General features: G+C 35.5%; 1 protein-coding gene across 4 annotated transcripts in view; it reads right to left on the minus strand.

The window, feature by feature from the left end:
* Positions 1-4427: 4427 nt before the first annotated feature.
* Positions 4428-24169, minus strand: part of LOC129242916 (four and a half LIM domains protein 2) — a 167970-nt gene continuing 148228 nt past the window's right edge. For 3 of the 4 annotated variants that reach the window (XM_054879848.1, XM_054879847.1, XM_054879849.1), the window contains 3 exons: positions 12660-12829; positions 6301-6487; positions 4428-6220 (listed from right to left, as the gene is read on the minus strand). In XM_054879848.1, coding sequence (XP_054735823.1) covers positions 6063-6220; positions 6301-6487; positions 12660-12829 — 515 coding nt within the window. In that variant the 3' untranslated portion in view covers positions 4428-6062. Of the gene's footprint in view, positions 6221-6300; positions 6488-12659; positions 12830-21264; positions 21609-24169 lie in introns of those variants that run through there. The other variant, XM_054879850.1, reaches the window with a different exon arrangement.

Here is a 24169-nt window from a genome sequence, read left to right on the forward strand (position 1 = left end):
CCATTCTCTTTGGCTGAATAGAGCTGCGCTTCTCGCTTAAGGGGTTATATACCTTGTGTTTTTCAAAAAAATCAAAATAAATTTTATTTCTTTATCGTAAAGTACAATCCCTTGAGAACATTTTCCAAAAATTTCATAGAGATCTGAGCAATAGATCGAAAGTTACAGCGTTTTAAATTGTGCGTCGTCACGTCCTGAGCGTACGGCCTCATGCGGCGCTTGAAACTTTAAACGCGATTATCTCAAAAACGTGTTTTTCCAAAAATGGTTTTGCGGTGGACGCGATTGCAAAAAAGGTATTCAACCGATTTTTATAATTTTTTTTTAAATTGTTCGTAATTGATGTCGCCTCTTAGTGAACGATCAACTTTTTATGTATAAATTTTTATTTTGCAGATATGAATTTTTTAATGCCAATTTTAGGACTGTAGAAGTGGAGTTTTTTAAAAACATGTTCCTATTTTCACAAAAATCAAAATATTTAATATATTGATCGTTCACTAAGAAGATATAACCCTATACTAATGAAATCTTTTCGATTTTTTGATTTCAGTTGACTTGGTGGACTTGAATCGCGTCCACCGCAAGCCTCTTCCAAAAAAAGGGTCTTGGGGGAAAACGCCATAACTCCGCCATTTTTAAATATTTTTACACAAACAAAGCCTTTTTTTTTCTTTAAACATTGTAATATCCAATAATAAAAACTTTTATACATACAATAAAATTATTGCTACATATCTTTAAAAAAAACCCAACTTTCGCTAATTTCACCGGACCACAAGGTATATAACCCCTTAATATTTGCCCGATTCGAAAAAGTCCTTTCATATGGTACAGAAGAAGCCATAACTGATAAATATTTATCAGCCAAGCTCGAGAGCTCCGGGTATAGAATTGCCCGTGCTTGCCACCATTTCGAAGGGCACTCATTTCGAGAGATAATTCTTTCCTCTAAAGTTAGTTATAGCTAACGTTGATTCAGTAGGTTCTATAGATTGCTGATAAAAGTTGAACTCGTTTTGCAGCTCAGTTTTCAATGCATCTTTCGCAGACTCATAACTTGATAAATCAAACCTAAATGCCAGCTTCTTAAAACGCGGGTCTAATAGTGCTGCTTTAGATAACATAGGGTGCCTGTAACAATTCTTAAACCTAATTTTATATTCCGTTAGCCTTTTATTTGCCAGTTTCTTCCCTGTATCTGTTATTATATTCGTAGTTAAACTGACCAAAATTCTGGTCATACTTTCCGTCGAAGCCAGGACCATTGAAACAGTCACCTTTTTTTCTGAACACATTTCTTCAGTGAGTTCTTTGAATGGCTTCAGAATTTTTATTATTTCAGGCAGTGTCTGCCATTCGCCTTCTGAAAGATTTTCTACTGGATTGTGTCAGATTCCGAGAGACGCTTCTAAAGTTTCTTGAAGTGAACAAATCCTCTCAATCATATCTCGGGTACTGTTCCATCTGGTCACTACGTCCATTTTAAGCTTTAATGGTTTTTGATTAGGCCTCAGTTGCTCCTGCATGGCAATTAGTTTTTTGGTAGCTATTGGACTCTTGAGGAAATGTTCCACAATAGCTTTTATTTTTTTTATCAGCTCCCCGAGTCCACATTCCTGGAGTCCTACACGCACGACTAAATTAAGAGTATGAGCAAAACACGGTAAATGCTCATAACTTATCAATCGTATAGCAGCCTTCATGTTCGCTGCGTTATCTGTAACGCACACAAATATTTTATTTTGTATGTCTCAATAGCAGAGCAACTTATGCAACTCATTTTTGATGTATTCGGCCGTATGTCGCTCATGGCACTCAAAACATCCTAGTAATGCAGACTTAATCTCCCAATTTAATAAATAATGGACTGTTACAGCTTGGTAAGAAGTTGTTGCTCTTGAAGCATTCTCCAATTCTACTTTTAATTTTTTTTGGACTTCGGAGTAGTGAGAATCCAACAAAGTATTGCTTAATATATATCTTGAAGGTATTTTATAACTTGGTTCTAAGTAATTAATAAGATCTTTAAAACCCGCGACTTCAACTACAGAAAAAGGCTGAATGTCTTTAACTATCATTTTAAAAATTAAATCATTAATTTTTTTTTCTCTTACTACACTTATTGGACGTTTAATAAAGACATTTAAATTAGTCTGCTTCGAATTTTTTGTTTTAATCACAAGATTAGTTTCAGGATTAGACTCTGCGCTTGTTGAAGTTGGTGGTATAGGACCTTCCAGGGCTAGAGCATTTGACTCGGAGCACAGAATGATGGTTTCATATGTTGGTCTATGTTTCTTCATGAGATGCTTTTTCAAATTTGTAGTAGGGCCACCTTTCACGGAATACAACGAATTGCAAAGATCACATTTTACCTTATCGTCTTTAGCCTCCGTGAAAAAACCCCATAGTTTACTCCTTTTCTTATCCATTGTACCAGTAAAATTATGCTCTAAAATAATAACAATAATAAGTGTAAACAATTTATAAACAATATTTTCTTACCTTATTCCAATTTCAAACTTTGTCTACGTACACAAACCTTGAAGCACCAAAAGCACCATCGAAAAAATTTCATCACTCAAACTCATTTTTTTATTTAAATTTTTTTGTAAAGTCGTTTTTTTATTTCATTTTTTTTTTAATTTTATTTAATAATTTTCAAATACAAAACTGGATGATTAATTTTGCGCCACCTGAAAATTCAAAAAATTTCAGCACTCAAAGTCATTTTTTTATTTAAATTTTTTTTAATTTTATTTAATAATTTTCAAATACAAATCTGAATGATTAATTTTGCGCCACCTGAAAATTCAAAATTCCATCACTCAAAATCATTTTTTTATTTAATATTTTTTTAATTTTATTTAATAATTTTCAAATACAAAACTGGATAATTAATTTTGCGTCACCAGAAACGTCAAAAAATTTCATCACTCAAAGTCATTTTTTTATTTAAATTTTTTTAAATTTGATTTAATAAGTTTCAAATATAAAACTGTATGATTAATTTTGCGCCACCTGAAAATTCAAAAAATTTCAGCACTCAAAGTCATTTTTTTATTTAAATTTTTTTTAATTTTATTTAATAATTTTCAAATACAAATCTGAATGATTAATTTTGCGCCACCTGAAAATTCAAAAAATTTCATCACTCAAAGTCATTTTTTTATTTTAATTTTTTTTAATTTTATTTAATAATTTTCAAATACAAAACTGGATAATTAATTTTGCGTCACCAGAAACGTCAAAAAATTTCATCACTCAAAGTCATTTTTTTATTTAAATTTTTTTTAATTTGATTTAATAAGTTTCAAATATAAAACTGTATGATTAATTTTGCGCCACCTGAAAATTCAAAAAATTTCATCACTCAAAGTCGTTTTTTTATTTAATTTTTTTTTTAAATTTTATTTAATAATTTTCAAATACAAAACTAGATGATTAATTTTGCGCCACCTGAAAATCCAAAAAAATTTCAGCACTCAAAGTCGTTTTTTTATTTAATTTTTTTTTTTATTTTATTTAATAATTTTCAAATACAAAACTGGATGATTAATTTTGCGCCACTTGAAAATACAAAAAATTTCAGCACTCAAAGCACACTTCAAAAAGAATTTCAATTGCAAATTAACAACAATCCAAGAGAATCTACTACCAAATATTGAACAACAATAGATGCTGTATTTGTGAGATATCTTGATAATATTTCATCCAATACTTTTGTAACGTACTTTAGTTATCATCGACCAATCGTCACAGTAATACCGGCAGAGGAAACATCGAATATAACTATTACTGAAGTCACAGATTTTTTTTTTTTTTTGTGTAAGTATTTTATTTGCAATCTATCTTAATATAATGATATTCAGCAAATTAGGTCTTATAATTAATAGCAGCGGTAGTATTTGCACAAATGCAAAACTACATATAAAATTACGATATTTGTTCTAAGATACGATATTTTGTTCACAGATGAAAATATTTAAATTGTGGCTTCATATTAATATCGAATTTTGATATCACATGTAAATAAATGTTTATTAAATAAAGTTACCATTTTCTGTAGGAAATTCGTAATACTTCATTTTTTCATTAGGCTATATTTAATTCCTGTAATATTATCTTTTATGCATATTATTTGTACACACACGATGTTTCACATCTGCCAGGCGTCCCATGACGGCTCACAGTTTTTTCTAGAAGCGGTCGCCCCTCGTCCGGCAATGGCAAGCACACGGAACATACTACACACGGATTTCTGTTATGAAAAAGTTCATCATGACAAAAAAAAAAAACAAAAAAAAACATCGTCTGCCGTTCAGAGTTAGTTTAAAAAGTAGGTCTCATCAAGACGTAGATTCGGCATTTCCTGTGAGAAAAAACTACTTACCTTTGATATAGTAATTCAAACAAAATCCACGTACAACTTTTAATATTTATTTATTTCATTTTTAATAGTTTAATATTACATCAATATGGTTTCCGCAGTATTTTGATTTAATTTCAGTGTTTGTAGTCAGTAATTGCTATTGGATCTACTCACGTGGTCACGATTTACATACATCTACATACCTCACACTTATAGTACATAAATCCATTGGTGGCACAATGTGCACAGAACATAAGAGTATGCGTGCGCGCATGTGTGTGTGTGTGTGTGTGTGTGTGAATAAGTACATTCAAGCGAATGGCAATTTGAAAATATATCGCTAAATTAAATTATTTTAAAACAGTTAAAAGATTGTTCTGACAAGCATAATCGATACAAATTTCTTCGTTTTTTGCTATGTTAAATATTGTAAAAAGGAAAACAAAAATAACAAAGTCTTCCCCTTCCATTAAATAAATACTTGGGGACATTTCACAATTAGCTGCAAATAACCTGGCAGGCAACGTGACATTTGTAATTTACCAGAGTAACACAACAACAACCAAATGTACACATACACACATTTTTTGCGCTCATAATTTGCACTTAACAGTGAATTGCCATACTTTTTATATTAAATAAAATGAAATCGAATAAATAAGGATTAGAATTATAAATAAATATAGTAATTGGATTTTTTATGTTTATAATATATTAATAGGAAATTATAAGAATATTATTTGATAATTGAAAATTGAGCTGTATACATACACATTTAAGGCAATTGAAACCGTGGGTTAAGACATTTTTGCTTTAGTTTTATGAATTAAATTCAAAGGAAACATAAAACTAAGGTAGTAATTTGTTTGTTTGCATGTTTTAAGGCTTATTTTAGTGTTTAATATTCGTTTGTGTGTATATTATTTTGTGGCATTCCTATTAAATATGTATAACAAAAACAAAATGGCTGCTCTTTTTGCTGTGACGTTGTACATACACAAATAACAGTGATTTAATTGCTTAGTAAATTTGTTTATTTAAATAGTGCTAATCTGATTTTTTTTTATAAGCTTAAATTTTCGTGCTTGACTTTTTATTTTTGCTTAATTTTTAAATGCCCCTTTTATTGTTTTCCATAGACATTAGATTCGTTTACCCACCGGAAATATATGCATAAATTATTTTAAATATTTTTTTTTCATTACAAAGTGTTTTAGGCCGCATATTTTAATCAGAGTTTTAGACATTTGTAAAATTTAGTGTTTTTTCTATACCTATAACAATTATAATTCCATGTAAATTTAAGTAAACTAATAGCTAGTAATTCAAAAAGTTTGCGTTTTACATACATATTTTTTTACAATTTTTTTTATATTTTCCGTTCTCTGAATATGAATATTTTATTGCTCAAAAGGAGTTCCACACCTTCACGCTTCGAGGCCGTTAGGGTTGTTTAATTTTTTTCTTTCATTATTTATCTGATATTTTGTTTCATTAAAGTACAATAATTTTTCAGCAAGCTTTAATATTGCATTTTTTGTTTTTTTTCTTTTATTTCCTTAATTTCTGTTGTTTATCATATATTTTTTCTTCATCATTTGTTAGAGAGAGAGAGCATGTCACGCCTAATATTTTCTTTTTTTCTTTTGTTTGTTTGTTTTTTGCTACATTGACGCCGCCTTCACGCTTACATAAGTCGCTGCTTGGCGCATTCGGGACAAATGATGTCCGGTCCGTCGGTGATGAAGCCGCGTCCGACTAGACTGGTCTTGCAGCTGGCGCATACGAAGCAATCGTGATGCCAATGGCGATCCTCAAACGAAATAAAACGTGTGCCGCCAATACCTAAGAGAGCAGAGAGCGGAATAGAAGTAATTAAATATGATACAACTCGGTTATCAAAAAATTAGGCGCGCGCTTCTTACCGGTAATGGGTTTTTCGCATGCTGTGCAACGTTTAGCGAATAATTCGCCGAAGCACTCAGCACAGTAGGGCTTTTCATCGCGACTGGTGAAGCGTTGGCCGGCCAACGTGATGTTGCAGTGGGTGCAGGTGAAGCATTCGCGGTGCCAAGGCTCGTTCTTGTAGGTGACACCACCTGAGGTGATTACCTGGAATGAATGGAAAGATGGTACAATATTTTTCAATAAAATTCTAATTTCTAAGGTCCCAATTAAGGGAAGCATATGTACATTTTATAATAAAGTAGGAAATTAGGAGTATGGTTTCATGTTTAGAAGTCCACGCAAGTGGGGAAAGTTACTGGTCGCCATTCACTTGGGAGTGGCTAGGACGATTCTTCTGCATGTGGTTCAAGCAGCTCACAACGTTCGGGATTAGTCCACGTATCCTCTGGGTAGCTTCCGAACACCCGTTCGGGAGTGAGCTAACGTGAGAAGGCGGAGCATTCCAGGATAGCTGGTTGTGCGTTGGGTTTGGAACCCGCCACTTAAAAAGCCCGCCCCCCAATGAAAACAGCAACAAAGCCGCCGGTTAGCACGAGAAAGAAACGACTAGCGCGCTTTGTTAAACTCGGCCAAAATCGCGTAAGCGGTTATCGCACCAATTAAGAAGAAGAAGGAAACTACTGAAAACAAAGTGAGAAACCAAGCAACGCCTCTATGCAGCAAGAACTGCTCGTGTATGCGTAAAATGGAGATCTGAAACGGTAATGCCTGCATTGAGCACATTTTTCACGACAATGAGATATGAAGCACTCTAGTACATATGAAGGATTATGGATTACGCGGCTTGGCCATCCGGAGCAAAATTTTGAGAATAACATTTGCTGACACGTCATTCAGCGCTTGCGCTGGCTGAGCCATGTCGAGCGTATGGATACAGAAGCACCAGCAAAGAAGCTGTTCGGATGGCAAGTCAGAGGACAACGACGTAGGGGAAGACCATGCCTCTAGACAGAGCTAGTTTACTGGGGCGGCAGCCCTTGATCATTCCGGTAACGTAGAACCGGCTGCCATGGGAATGTAAAGGAGCACAATAAACTGTTCAGCAAGCAGTTCCTGTTAGAGTGCTAGCGCAGGTTTCACCCTTACAGACACGCCTGCTTCAGCCAGAGCTGCCTCTCAGGTACATTAGGAGACACCTCCTCAGTTACGCCGACGAGATCCAGGACATAACGAACAGACATCTACTGGACCAAATAGTGTTTAGGCAGACAATAAACGACATTTATCGGGTGGCCATCACCACCTTCTTAAGCTCCCGACTACCGAATGCCGTAAACGGAGTCCAACCACCACCTACAGCAGATGAAGAGCTCCAGCTTACCCGTAAGACCCGCTTAACACTGGCACAATTACGTACTCTAGCAGGTTAAGGGGGGGGTAGGGTCACAAAATCAAAATTTTTTTTCTTCACTCATCTTATAGTAAATCATTTCAAGAATGTTGTGTCAAAATTTTAAGTGGATCGGAGCAGAACTCTCAAAGTTATAGCCTTTGTAGGCACTCTACCTCGAATGCGGAGCATAGATAATTTTTCAGAGTCATTTTTTCAAACGACTTCTTAAAAGTCGGTGCCAATCACAACTCCGAAACTATTTAACCGATTCTTTTCAAATTTGGCACACGTTTTCTAAATCAAAAATACCTCCCCCCCACACTGTTTTTTTTTTATTTTTTTTTTTAAGGTTGTTTTTCACTTACAAATATGGCGAAATTTTTCGCGAAAAATGCTCGTTTTACGTTTTTTTGCCCCCAAAACTACAAAAATGAAAAAAAAAATTTTATTCATGTGGGGGGGGGGGGGGGGGGGGAGCATTACGTCATACTTTAACTGAAAAATTCGACTTTTTTGGTTTCAGATGATTCTACGACGAATGCCGATTGGCACCGCAGAGCACCTCTCGAAAAACATATCTCCAAAAAAACTCTGTCATGGGCTTATTTGTCAATATTTTATTATTAATATTTTTTAAAAACTTATTGAAAAGATGTACAATAACATGCAACTGATTTTATTAAAGTATCTTAAGCCATATTTCTGTAAAAAATTCAAAAAAAAGTGTTTTTTTTTTAGCGCTAAACCCTACCTCCCCCTTAAACTCCTACCTATCCATAATGGACCCGACATACTAAACACATGTCCTGCATGTGAAGGCAACCCGCACGACACTAACCACCTTTTTATGTACCGCTCAAAACCCACTCATCTAACACTCCTCTCCCTCTGGACCCAACATGTCGAAACAGCATGTTTCCCGGGTCTACCGTTAGATGAGTTAGACGAAGACGACCAGTTATATACACTACACTGACAGGGCTTATATTACTGCTACAACAACAACAAAGACCATGCCTCCGATGGAAGGACCAAGTCGAGGAAACCCCATCATCGCTTGGTGTAACAAAGACGCCTGGTGATACTTGTTACAGTTGGCCTTAATCCGGTAACGGGCTGTGATCCTTGATCAGGCCATAGAAGTAAGTAAGAAAGCCACGTCATCATAAATTCGGCCGCAGAATTCTGCCAGCTTATTCCACATGCATTCACACACTCCTTCAGATGGCAATAAAGTACAATAACATGGGCGGAGGTTGTGCTGATCTTTTTCGTGTATCACCAATACAACTTCAAGGCCTCTTTTTTCGCTAAGACCAAGCAAGTGGCGAATAGATGAAGCAAATGGTTGAAGTGAACATATGTTGGCAACACAGGAAGGAAATTGCCATAAATTACATGCGTTGATAAGGCAGTGCGGCCTACTGAGCTCTAGCCATACTGGCTAGTGGCGAATCTTATTCGATAACTTTGTTGTTGCTTTCGTATGCAAATTTTTCGTCAAGTTAAACATAGAAATAACGAGCGGGGAAATGGCGAACAGAAGAAGTCTTCAGTTTAGTCCTAACCCCGATTATGTCAGCAAATCGACTGATTCCTTCAAAATCTCTGAAAACCGGTTAACGGTCTGGTGTTAGCCACACCTCTGCATGCTGTAAGTACTATACTCGTATACATGACTTGCTGCATAGTGGGCGAATGACCGCAAGTGAGCAGCTGCTCCACAATTTTTTTATTATTTGCGAATATCAGCATCGCAATTCCTAGGCCCCATAGGGGTTGTGTTTTTTTTTTAATCTTTATATTATATAAATATTTGAATAGTTGTGAGCCACCTCTGTCTTCACTGACGCTTCCAAGATAGAATCAAGAGTCGGAGCAGGGGTTTTCTCTAAATCAGGCAAATGCGGAATGCTGCTGATGTTTTTCATACGAAACCTTTCTGATCCTGGCATGCAGAATGCTTAAGCAACGCGGTAGCGAGAGAGATATACAAATTTTGTCCAATAGTCTTGCTACTATTAAGGCACTCACAACGCCATGGTGCAGAGCCAAACTGGCCAACTCCTGTAAGCAGAAAATCAAATCTTTTTCGTTGTGCAGGTAACATTTCTTTGATCTGGGTTACATTGAAACAAAGAGGCAAATGAAATAGCTGATGAGCTTCTCAAGAAGGGGTCGACTAAATTGTTTTCAGATGTCTTTCACCCAGACATCGGCATCGCCTTGACTGCTGTTACGGCGGAATTGTATAACTTATTTCTCAGAATAGCGCAAGACAAATGGAGCTCCATTTCTTTGTGTGCTATTTCGAAACCTCTTTGGCACCAATACAATTAACACAGGGCGTAGAAAATTCTGGGGGCTCCTCGCCATTCAATTTCCAAACTCATAGTTGTGTTTACCAGAAACTCCAGATGTATCTACCTACAAAACTATAAAAAGACCGGTTCTCACCGACGGTTGTTAAACATGGGTACTTAAAATTAATTCATTGATGCGATTTGAAAGAGAAATGTCTTACAAGAATATTCGGCCCTATACGATTAGCAGAAGGTACATACCGTATACGGTATAACCACGAGCTCAGTGTTTTAATCGCGAGAGGAAATATAACGCGGTTTGTAAAGTCGAAAAGATTACGGTGGTATGGAGACAGCAGCGAAAGAGCGACCAAAAAAGTATTTGAAGCAAACCCAGAAGGAGCAAGAAGGAGAGGCCGGCCAAGGAGACGATGGTTGCAAGATGTAGAAGACGATAATGAAAGACGAAAATCTCACAATGTACATAGAGCGAAAACGGACTGTCGAGAAGAATGGCGGCCTATTGTAGAGGAGGCAACGATCCACCACGGACTGAAATGCCAAGATGTGTCCGGTGTTTACCGATTATTAGACGATCAGCACTCACGCAAAAAAGCTAGGTTTACCATTTAATCCCCGTTGCAGAAGCTGTGGTGACCTTTCAGAGAAGGAGGCTGTTGAGCACTTTCTCTCTAAATGTCTGGGTTGGGCAGCTAGACCATTAGGTCCCTGTTTTAACTGGAGGAGCTCGCTCAAACACCCAAAAAATTGAACCTTTCAAAAAATGCTTCTCACTATGTTTTCTGCATTTAAAACTAAATACTTAGATTTAATCCATTGATTTCCTGGAGGACTATTGCTGAAAGTTAATTACACTGAAGTGGCCCCACAGAGTTAAGTTGAGCATAATATTTCTAAGTTCATTGCACGTAATAATGATAGATGAGGAAGTTTAGGCGGGATACGTAGAGACTTGCCAAAACTTATGAAGGATGCCAGTAACTTAATTACCGAGAATTCGCTCTCAAAGAGAAAAATATCAAACAAACTGCTATAGCTCCTAACTTAAAATAGCTTATAAGATTTATGTTGTAAGCTAATTTTATATAAATAAATAAATAAAAATCAAACACAAAAACTGTAACAATTTGCAAGTTTTACGAACAGCTGATTAAATTGTTAGCAGGAAGAGTCACAAATATTAAAAAAATTCGTATTAAATTCGCAAGTAAAATGCAAAATAACGAGCTTCTGAAACGCATGATTTCATTTTGTGCACAATAATTTGTTCCATTTCATCATCGCTGTCAGATGAAGAACATCACCCATTAGCAATTGCAATTCGCAAATTTTAATTCGTGTTTATTTCTCACTTGCAAATTCTTACAAGTAAAAATGTATCCAGTAAAAAATTTCAACTTCCCCTCAAAATAAAATGTCATTTTTCTCTCTCACTTTCCCCTACTTTGCAAGTTTTTTGGGTACATGAACACCAAAACGTGATAATTTGTAATATTTCTTACAAACTATTTGCTTCATGAACTAATGAATAGACCTAATAACGAATACTCACTTCGATAAAAAAGTTCTATCAGATACTGAATCAAGGAGAATCTATTCAAGATGATAACAGCTGATTTTACTTTTTTATTTGCTTTGGCTTGTGGATTCTCAAAATCAAACTTTTATGTACATTTTAAGGAAAGGAAATTAAAAGTCTTAGAAATAATCAACTTGCTTTGGCAATTTGAGAGCCAAAAGCAAAAACAAAATGCATGTAATTGAATGATAGAACACATATCACACCCTAAATACAAAAGGGTCACAACTCAAAATGTACTTCTGCTCAAATATGAATGAGACGTTATCAATAAAACGGTCCGCGGATGACATATGGCAAAAATAAATTTTTTGTTTTTTGGTAGGACTGTTATAAGCTTACATGGCAAATTTCAGCGTGATATGTCACATAGTTTGTTTTCTGTGCTACTGTGAACAAGTCAAGCTCGAGTTTGGAAAATTTTGAGTTGTGACCCTTTTGTATTTAGGGTGCGATATGTATTCTTTCAACCATCGTTTCCTCAGCGTAGTAATACTACAATCTCTCACCTTCGGGCAACGAATGGAGAATTTAGAGCGCGCAACTTTGTGCCAGACATTTCCAAAGCGCTCTAGAAGAAGCAAACCGAACAACACACAAAGTTATTCAAAGTTCTCAAGTGTCAAGCAGAGATAGTCTGTACGAGTATATGCATGCAATTTGTTTTTATTTTTTCTCTCTTTTATCTGCTTATTCAAACAAATTAAGAAACATTGCTCTATTGTTTTACATAGAACGGCTGATCAATCCGTTATTTGTCACAGAGAGCATGATTCATATTACAACATATTCTTTTACAAGTTATTTCACCAGGTGAGAAGTATGCGAGTATAAGTATTAGAAGGCCATTACGCACTGCGACCAGAGCTGAGCGAGTATAAGTATAGTTACTCTTATCGCTCTTTCGAAATACTCGTAGTGTCTAATACAGACCATTTTGGGTTCCATGGTTTATTTACTTACTTATATTTGTATTTATTTTCGTTTTTGTTTTCTGGTACTTTTTATTACTGAACTATATTCCTGCTATAAATTAATTTTTTGATTTTGCATTTTGAAATTATTCCTATCATTCCTTACCTTGTTGCATTTGATGCATCTAGTAGCGAATTTCTCTTCATAACAACCAGCGCAATAAATCTCCTGCTCTCTGGGGATGAACGACTTAGTGCCAATGGCCATTTTGCACACACAACAACAGAAACAATTCTCATGCCATTGGCGTGTCTTGTATTCCATTTTCTTGGTGCCTGCAAGCAAATAAAAAAAGAAGTAAAAATCAATTGATTTTATTAAATGCAAGTGCATGATAATATTAAAATTGAAGTTTGTTAAATTTTAGTTAAATTATTGTAAAATCCGCCTATCGATAAAGTTAGTTGCATACTTTTCAATGGCGCTGCAGCCTACGCCTCGTACCATTCGCCGACTGGTAAAACAAACAAGCTTTTGTTTTTTTACTGCCATTGAAGGTCATCATTAAATTCCATTCGATTTTGTCTAGTGACAGTAGTTAGTGACAGCAAATAACCGTACTTTGTTTAAGGTGCATAAAAGGGTTTTGCTACACATACGTTGGGTATTCAATTGGCGCTGAAAAGCCTTTTCTTTCCATTCTCTAGCTGTTTGTGGTGGATGTGGAGACATTGAAGGCGAGCATGCAAACATGCAACCAATTCACAGTTGAATAGACCAAATATGAAATTCGGTTGTGTAAACTAAGCGCTAGTATGGGTTTAATTTTGTTCTTCTTTCTATTTTTATAAGAGAAGGGAAATGTTATATAGCATTGACATGCAAGTATAAATTATTTACTTTAGTTTGTCAGCATGTTTTCCTACTCTGCTTTGGCGCTTTTTCACGCTCCGTTGCGAACTCGTATAACCGACAGCCATCCATTATTTGACAGTATATTTCGTACTACCAATATGTAAATGGGATAATAATGCAAGTGGAATATTATATGGCTATAAACTCAAAAAAAAAGGAGGCTCAATTGGTTGCATTGTGAAAAAAAAATTATGTTGGTATTTATGCACAGTGAAAGTTCGCTAATCCAGATGCCTCTACGCCGATTAGGCCCATCACAATGGGTCCGTTGCGGCAACGAAATTGACTGACAGCAAAATAGTTTATTTGTATGTATTTGAGTCGAAGATGTCACATACATACCTGCCGTACGCCATGCCGGCACGCACAAAAACTGACAACTTTTTACATTTGTCGTACGCCAAGTGCGGCGAAAATGAAAACTTTTTAAAGAAGCACAATTTTGTATTGCGCATATTTTGATCGATGGTGTCTTTTATTATATTGCCGCTTCTGGTCGATCGCCTGCTTCAAATGGTCAAGTTGTTCACAGTAGAGGACCGAATTAAGGGTCTGGCCATAGTTGAACAGCTCATAATGGATAATTCCCTTCCAATCCCACAAAACACACAGCAAAACCTTCCTGGCGGTCAGTCCGGGCTTGGCGATGGTTTGGGCCGGCTCGCTGCTTCTCGACCACGATCTTTTTCGTTTGGCGTTGTCGTACGTGATCCACTTTTCATCGCCAGTCACCATACGCTTCAAAAATGGATCAAGTTCGTTCCGTTTTAGCAGAGAATCGCAAGCGTTGATTCGGTCCAAGAGATTTTTTTGCGTCAACACGTGTGGCACCCAAACATCCAGCTTTTTTTGGAATCCAATCTTCTGCAAATGATTCCAAACGGTTTTGTGGTCTACACCTAGTTCCTGACTAATCGAGCGAATGCTCACATGCCGGTCTCTTTGGATAATTTCAACGATTTTATCAGTCTCTATGATGATTGGCCTACCAGTACGGGGTGCATCTTCGACATCTACTACACCAGAATGAAATCGATCGAACCAACGCTGTGCTGTGCGAATCGTTACAGTATCAGGCCCATAAACTTCACAAATTTTTGCCGCCGCCTTCGTTGCATTTTTACCTCTAAGGTAGCAAAAACGTAAAATATGACGAATTTCTTGCTTGGTGGACTCCATCTTTGACGCGCTATAACTTAAGACTGAAACGTACGATCACAACACTGTCAAAGAGACACTTGTAGTACAGATTGTCGTCTTAAAATCGCCGTTTAGTGGGACCCGATACAATAAGTACAACGCAAGATATGTTTAAATGTCGCGCTCAATTAACAAAATACGACAGTACTTTTTCCCCAACCCAAAATCAAAATAAATACAGAAAATAAATGGAATTTAAACGAATTGAGTCAATTCATATGCGTCCTTATCTTTTCGATAACAGCTTGAAAGAATAGAGAAAAGGCTAGGCTTAACCAAAATGTCCTGAAAAATGAATGTGCGTTATAGTCCAAATTATGGTCGCACCCACCGTCTATGACTACCATAAATTCTAAACGGTTCACTAGACAGGGCTAGTTTGCTGCATGTGAAGGCACTCACCTTTTTGCATGCCCCATCAAACCCACTCATCTAACATCCCTCTCCCTCTGGACCCAACCTGTGGAAACAGCACTTTTCCCAGGTCTACCGTTAGATGAGATGGACGAAGACGACTGGTAATATACACTATACTGATAGGGCTTAGTATTGCTGCTGCTACAACAACAACAACAACAACAACCATAAATTCTATTAAAACGCTCTTTTGCTTCAATAAGCATACATTTTGAAATATATTTCACAACCAACAACAACCTCTTTATACACCATGAAATATGTATAATATTTGCTTTCATCAGAAGAACATCTGTTTTGAAAAATGTCAAATGAAATGCAGAAAAAGACTGACGTTTAGGTGTGGTTCACATTCAACATCGGCCCATGAAATTTAACCACCCTTTATAAGGTAAGGGTTTCCATTACTCAAAATAATTATTTGTATTTAGTAAAAAAGTTAAAAAAAAAAAAAAAATTGGATGATAAATTTTGCGCGACCTTGCACAAGTAGCTATGCTCCTAGTTCTCTTTCGGTCTGGAGACAATCCGAATTCCTACGGGGCTAATGCAATGGTGGTAATATATTTTATGACAATGCGCCATTAATACGAGTATCTATGCGCCATAACAATGTCAACAAATTTGTTACACAAAATTACGAGTACTTAGTAGTTTTTGGATGTTGTTACATACATACATATATACATACATATGTATACGAGTATATGTGTCCATTTTCATACATAGATATGACATAATCAACTCATAATGCCTTAAAGTTCAGCGCCTTCTTCACGCAATTCAAATCAAATAATTTTTTTTTTTATGAATATAAGCACATCTGTAAGTTCAAATGTTGATTAGAGATCATTGAACAGGCATAACGGCGTTAGGTACGACAAGGTCGCAGTCTAATGTCGATGTTATGTCTGCACGTCACATCAAAATGGGTGGGTCATTGTGTTTAGAAGCAACATGTTGAACTAAGTAGAAAGTAAGTACAAACAGACATTTTTATGCCCGTAAGTTTGTATATGTGCGCGTACACAGGCTCGCCAAATAATGTGGGTGGTGGTGGATGGCTATTTCCACATGAAATTTTGTGGGTGGTTGATCACCCACAGAGCAAACGCTTTCAGTAAAATTAAAATTTATCATAATTGTTGCCAACATTTTAAGGGCCTCTTTACCCAACCATAAATTATGCTACATCAGTTTGACCCCGTGATTGATCTTCTCTTAATTCACCAATCATATTTTGAGCCTTTTCAAATACCTAAAAATGGTAAAATTTTGCTATGTGGCACGATGTAACTCCATGATCTTAATAGGAGATAGTGAATATTGACAATTCGAGACACTAGCCAATTATTTTAGAAAACAATCAGTAGTGTCACTAGCAAAGCGCTGGCGTACGTCCGTTTGCAAATCGTTCGAAATGCCGCTACGTAGATTCGTAAGCTGAAACACCGAGTATTTTTTACTGGTTCGCTGTACGTATTTGAATATAACTCGAAATGATTATACAAATTTAAGGGATTACTGAGCTTAGTCGCAGCTTTAATGAAAAAACAATGAGGATGAAAAGTGTGTGAGGGTATGTTCCACAAATGATAAAAAAAATTGTTTCCCAAAAATTACAATAAAAAAAAAAATGCACACCAAATAAATATTAAAAACACAAATATATAAAAAATGTATATATTTAATATAAAATATATATGTATTTATATACAGGGCCGTCGAGGTAAATCCGGAAAACATTTCGAAAGCTCTGGAGCTGATAAAGGTACACATTTTTATTTGTTTCCTGATTAACATTGGAGTGCCGGAGGAAGTGCTAGTGAAACGATGAGTCGAGAGCAGGACTGCGATACTAGAGTCACTTCGCGCCGGAAAAAGCCCTAAAGAGATAATTGAGTGGTTTGGTTACAAAAAAACGCAAGTTGTTAAACCCTGGATGGACCGCGTGGCTGCTGGAAGAGAATATGTGTTTCAGCAGGACTCCGCACCTGCTCACAAGGCAAAGAAGACTCAGGCTTGGCTCCAGAATAACCAGTTGAGCAGTTGAAGCAAAAGTTAACGCGAAGCCTCATAACACTAAGGACGCTCTGAAGACAACCATCGAGGAAGTGATGACCACAATGGACAAAGAGGAGGTAGCTCGCGCATGTGGGCGCTTCAGGTCCTGGCTGGAGCAGGTAATTGCACGAGATGGAGGTTACATTGAATAATTTTCAACTATGATATGTGTACTCACATTATACAAAGTTAAGTGCAAATAAAATTATTTTTGAGTAAATATCCAATAGTTTTGTTTTTAAGTTCAAAATTCCGGATTTACCTCGACGGCCCTGTATATGAAAATATATACTTTTTTTAAATATATTTCTTAAAATTAGTTTTTAAAATAAAATACTTCTTTGTAATTGTATTTTTGTTCAAAAAAAAAAAAAAATTATATATATTTAATTAATTTTTAAACTAAAATATTTTTTGATTTTCAATTGTTTTTGTTTTTAATTTTTTTTTTCAATTTTAATTGTAATATTTTGCTCCAAAAAACATAAAAACAGATATTTTAATTTTAAAATAAATTTAAAAAAATGTAGAAGTATTAAAAAAATATTAAAAAAAATCTATAAATTTTAATTTGAAAATTAATTTTAAAAAATGTATTTAAAAAACACTAAACATATAATATATATACATTCTATTATATATATTATTTAAATATATTTTTTTAATTTTTATATTTAAATTCATATATTTTTTTTAATATACTTTTTAAACTAACATATTTCCATATATAAATATATATATACAATAAATATATATTTTTTGTTGTAATAAACTTTTTTATTTTAAAATATTGTTTTTTTTTTATTTTTTTCTCAATTTTAATTGTAATTCTTTTCCAATTGTAATTGTAATTTTTGCTCCAAAAAATATAAAAAGAAATATTTAATTTTAAAAATTAATTTTATAAAATATATTTACATATCTAAATATATATTTTTTGTTGCAATAAATTTTTTTATTATTAAACTATTTTTTTTAATTTTTTTCAATTTTAATTGTAATATTTGTATATATTTGTATAATATATTTGTATATTTAAATATACATTTTTTGTTTTCATTTATTTATTTTTTTATATTTATATATTTAAATATATAGTTTTTTTTAATAAGTTTTCAAATTAGAATATTTTATTAATTTTTTGTTTTTAATTTTTTTCCAATTGTACGTTCCCTTGTACGTCATTAAACTCGGCCAAAATTGCGTTAGCGGTTATCGCGCCATACGAGATGAAGAAACGTTGTAATTTTTGTTCTAACAAATTTTTTTTTAATTAGATTCTATCTTAAGAAAATTAAATATTTATAAAAATGTTAAAAAGAACCGAAGATATTTGACTTTGAAAAGCTTCATACCAAAATTTTCAACCTTGAATAGATCTCAAAATTATTAAATTTGTTTCCAAATTTTGCCAGCTTACTTTTTCTTATACTAAGCCCTACAAAGAAATCAATTTTCAAAAAAATTGACGACCGTTTCCAAAATTAAAATAAAAGTAATTAAAAAAAAATAAAAAACAAATAGATAAAACAAAAATATAAATAAAAATAAAAAACACAGCAATTAAATTAAAATTATTCAATAGTCAAAACTTTGTAAAATGGCGCACTGATTTTATTGTGAACGCCACTGTAATGTTGTTGCTTAAAAGCGCAAATTCAAAATGTGAGCGCAGTATAAACAATACAAAAAGTTCTCCGTATTACTTTTTTTCAACTGTCCCTTGATTTTTCAGTATGCGAATATGTATATGTAAATCACGTCACACGCAAAAAATTATCAGCAATCTTCTGAGTTGTCATGCAAAAATCTGCTGGTATAAGGAAAAGCTGAAAATGTGTAACGAATGATTTGCAAAACTTTCCAGACGCTTTCGTACAGAAATAGCAAAAAATCAAAATGCATGTACATACATACGTACATATATGTATAATGTAGGATACATATCAAGGAGCAAAAATAAATCATAGCGCTGAGGTTAACGAACAGGGAAAGAAATTCGGCAGAAATTTATCAGTGAACTCATAATCTTAGCGAGACATACTTGTATACATACAAATATGCGTGCATACAGAATAGGAAATAAATGTCTGTATCATTTTTTATTACAACTGTATTTATAGGTGTATGTAGATACATACGAATATAAAATCATCGACGTGATCTCATCAAAAAACTTTTAATAAACAACTTTTTTCCCCCAAATTATATAGCACCATAGTATTAGTCATAATTTTTAAGCTATTTTTTGATACTCCACTCAACGTTTGCGTGGGCGTTGTATTATTTACTTAACAGTTGCGAAACGTTAATTTGGCAAGTTTACTATGAAAATATAGAGAACTGAGTGACGTAGTCACATACTAATGCCGCTACATATGTATGTATGTGTGTGTATATACACAAGGCATCGGGGATGATGTCGTTGGTCAGTGTTTATTGAATCAAAAAAGTCAAGGTGAATCTTCTAGCATAAGCACGACAATTAGTAGGCATCTGATAAGAGTATGCAATCAGGATTTCTTTTTTATTTGATATACATACATACATACATACATACATATAATTTAAGAAATATTTCTCTATTTGATCAAAAAAATAATTAATTGCAGTAAAAATCGCTCAGCTTTGATTGACTAAAAAGCGATGAACGTTCGTAATTGGAGAAATGAGGCAAGAGAGAGACTCAATTGGAGGAGAATTGTTTATGAAGCTATGGTCGACCACACACTGTGTGCTAAGAGAGAGAGAGAAAGAGAGGGAGACCCACTAAATTTAGCGAAGTCCTCAACCGTCTGTGCGATCTTTCTGGCAGAAAAATGTGAAACACAGGTGGCGCTCCAAGCAGTAAGAAGGCGTTGTTCCTAAGCAACGACAGGTGGGCATTCACACTATTTCGATTCCGTCTCTATTGAAGTAAAGGGGCGATGTGTTCTTTCAATTATCAAATTTTCATTGTTCATTAAAAAACATTGCATGTCGATGTATCATCCCACAGATGCGGCTATAGTAGACTAATCATACCTATATACTTATGAAATGAGACTTTTTTTTCAATTTCAAACGTTTATTAACAAAAAATGGTTACAAATTTAATCTTCAAAATAATAGTCATCGCTAGTGACACATTTTTCCCATATCTCAGGCAAATTTGTGGATGCCGCGCCGAAAAAATTGGCCATCTTTGGCCGCAAACTAATCATCGAGCCATTTTTTGGCTTCTTCGTGAGAATCGAAGCGCTGCTCGGAAAGTGCATGGCCCATCGATGCAAACAAATGATAATCCGAGGGCGCCAAGTCTGGTGAGTAAGCCGCATGCACCAGCGGTTCCCAATCGTGCGTCTCCACCAATTCCCGGGACGCTCTTGTTCGATGTGGCGTTGCATTGTCATCAAGAAAAATTACTTTGTGACGCCGATCGGCATATTCTGGGCGTTTTTTCGGTGTATGGCGCTGTTCAAATCGGCCAATTGGCGTTGGTAGCGTGCACCGTCAACTGTTTCACCTGGTTTTAATAGCTCGTACCAAATCATACCACGCTGATCCCAGAAAACACACTGCGTTGCCTTGCGGCCGAAGCGATTTGGTTTGGCCGTTGTTTTTGGCTTGTGGCCGGGCGGACCATACGTTCGTTTACGCCTGGGATTGGAGAAATATACCCATTTTTCATCACCCGTAACGATTCGATGCAAAAAAGACTTCCTTTTTAACCGGGAGAGCAGCATTTCACAAGTGGTTTCACGATGTTCGCAAATCGTAGTTTGAAGGCACGAAATTCGACATTTTTAAGAGCGACAAAAATGCATTGTTGTATTAAACGTAACAATGAAATGAACTGATTATTGTTGACAGATGACAGACGAAAAAAACAAGACATTTGGGAAGGTTTAAAAATAATCCTAGCGACATCTATGGACTAATAGCTGAAAGTCTCATTTCATAGGTATATACCCTAAAAGAGATAAGTTATGAACACTAAGAAAAAAAACGCAAAATCTGGGTATTTTTTCATAGTAAAGTCACATTATTAATAAATATTTTATTACAAGTATTTTTGTTTGCCGAAAAGTAATTTTTTCTTGGGCAAAGCGTACTCTATTTTATTTAGTCTTATTGATTTTGTTCTTCATTATCTTAGCTGGAAAAAATTAATCATTTTAAACTTTCACTTTACCTGCTTTGGTGGCGCGCGGATCTCCCAGCCGACAAAAGTCGCCAAGTGAGCAATAGAATTTGCGATTCTCTTCCTTCGCTGACGCATTTGGCAGGAACATGCTCAACACCGCAATATCCTCATTATTTTCCTTGGCCTTTCGTATGCGATCGGCGCCGATGGTTTTTGTTTGCAAATGCAGGCGCGATTTCATTCTGGAGGAGAGCTTATCAACATCGCCCATTGTGCTTTAAAGGCGCTCGGCTCACTTTGATTGAGATTTGTAAACACAAACAGGTACGCGCTTCAATATGACGCGTTCAATTAACTAAGTATGCACTTTTTGTTCTTGTAATTTGTTGTAACTAATTCACAAAACAAACAAAAATCCCATTGTAAAGCATTCAACCTTATACATGCGCACACATAACTACACACACACACATACGAGTATGTTTTCGATGGCAGTGAAAACAGCGTAGCGGAATGTGTTTTCATGAACGAAATTGATTTTTTGTAACTTAAAAAGTTGGCAAGTACTTACTTAATTTATAAAAAAAAAAAATACCAAAAAACAAAACCCCAATTGCATTTGGCGCAATGACACGCCGCCAGTCAAGCAACTCCAAGCTTTGCAGTAGCTGTCGCAGCGACTATCGCTTTTCCCTCGCTCAAGTACGGCATCCGCACCAAAGTCATGGCAATGGCAGCAAGTAGAAATCTGTGGAAACTGCACGCGCCAGCCCAGCGCTGCCTCTTTTTCCAAAGAATGCGCCAGGAAATACGAGTATTGGTTGTTTTCGCTTTTATTTAACTTTTAGTTACATATTTTCTTTTCACCAATGCATAGCCAATTAAATTGGCCAGTTTAGGAGGTAAAATTGGTTGGTAAAATTTGTTGTGAAATTTTTCGAAAATCAAGCAGTCATCGTAGGTCACGATTTTATTCCTTTTTTCAACATTTTCCAAATGAGGCAAAACGAAATGTGGCGCATTCGTTATAGTACTGGTATTTTAATTTCAAAAATAATTGAAAAAAGTAAGGAACTCGTATGCAAAAGAGAGCAACAATTTGCTAGTTAGTGTTTGCCATTTCCTGAGTAAAGGCAATAAATGGACGACACACAGAGAGTGAAACCAAAAAAGGACAAAAATAAATTAGTGGAAAGAGCAAAATATGACTTATGAATACCGGTTGGCGTAGAAGACTGCCATAGGCAACTAATGGAAAGTACCTCACTAATCGGCAATAAATCGCCGGTATGCGGAGTTGGACTCAAATTATTTTAGCGCGTTCGAAAAGTGATATTATGTATATTAGGGCGGGTCGATTTAAAAATCGCTCATTGCTCTGTGAAAATCGTATTCTAGGGATCAAAATAAGAAACTTTGCCGAAGGAACCATACCTCTAAAACGAATTCTGATGTCCCCCATTTGGGTCGAACTTTTTAGTTTCTTTTCTCATGTAAAGGCCAAAAATGGTGATATTTTGAAATGATTGTATGGAGAACCCCCCAGGGGAGTTCCAGGTGGTGTGCCACTGGCATGGGTGGATCGGCCGTCCAAAGTTAGTGAGGGTCGGTCATACATTTGGACTCGATTGGAGCACTCTAAATGGGTCAAAGTGGGATTTTTCGTTCGACCCAAATTGGGGGACATCAGAATTCATTTTAGAGGTATGGTTCCTTCGGCAAAGTTTCTTATTTTCATCCCTAGAATATGATTTTCACAGAGCAATGGGCGATTTTTTTGCCTCCCCACAAATCGACCCGGCCTAATGTATATTATAAATTCAAATTGAAAGAAGTCAAGTGGAAATGGTAAATTTGCACAACCTTGGTGAGAAAAAAGTTAGAACACGCTTTGTTTTTTATCTAGAGAAATTACCAATGCTGCTAAATCAACAGAATAGAGCCTATACAAAAAGTTTGTATGCAATTTGCTCTGCGTTCATTGAATTTCACTGAAACCCTACTCCTCCCCTCTTATGAATCACGTTGTCGGTTTGTAAATCTAGAAACCTTGAAAAGTAGAACGTACTTTCTCTAATGCTCACATGCAGTGTCCAGGCTTAAAATTGCGAACATCAAATGCCAAATGATAGAAAAAGTTTTTTTTCTAATAGTCGTTCGTTGCCCCTCGGCAGGCAATGGCAAATCTCCGCGTGTGTTTTTGCCATGAAAAACCGCCTCATAAAAAACTATCTGCCGCTCGCAGGCGTTGAAGGTGCCCCCATTTGTGAAAAACATCAAGACGCACACCACAAATAAAAGGAGGAGGAGCGCGTCCAAATACCCAAAAAAGAGTGTTTTTTACGGTCTTTGATTATTTCTGTGATTTTATCGACATTTTCTTTAACATAAAAAATGCTTGAACGGAATTGACGTAACCAAAATTGCACGTAATTACAGTGTCGGCACACAATTTTCCATGCGGAGCTCTTCGCCATAATGGAAACAGTGGGGGAAATCATATCCAAAAGAGGGTTCGAGAAAGTCAAAATTAAAATACTTTCGGACAGCCAATCGATTCTCAAAGCCTTGAATAGCTTCACATTCAAGTCAAAAGTGCTAATAGAGTGCAACAATGCACTCAACAAACTGGCCACTCATAATCAGGTCCCACTGATTTGGGTACTAGGACATGAGGGACTTGAAGGAAACAAGAAGGTAGACTTTTATGCCAAAAAAAAGGGACAGAAGGGCTATTTATTGGGCCAACCACATTTTTCGGGCTTAACAAAAATAATGGTATAAAACAGGAAACCAAAAAATGGATCCAAATTAAAATCAGGGAACACTGGAACGGCAAGAGCGGCCTTAATCATCATCATCATCATCATCAGGTAGCGATTACAGCTCAGGGTGAGCTTTAGCTACATCCACAACCCTCTTCCAATCTGCACGGTTCGTAGCAACAGATCTC

Source organism: Anastrepha obliqua, chromosome 3 (genome assembly GCF_027943255.1).
Source record: "Anastrepha obliqua isolate idAnaObli1 chromosome 3, idAnaObli1_1.0, whole genome shotgun sequence".
NCBI classification, from domain to species: Eukaryota; Metazoa; Arthropoda; class Insecta; order Diptera; family Tephritidae; genus Anastrepha; species Anastrepha obliqua.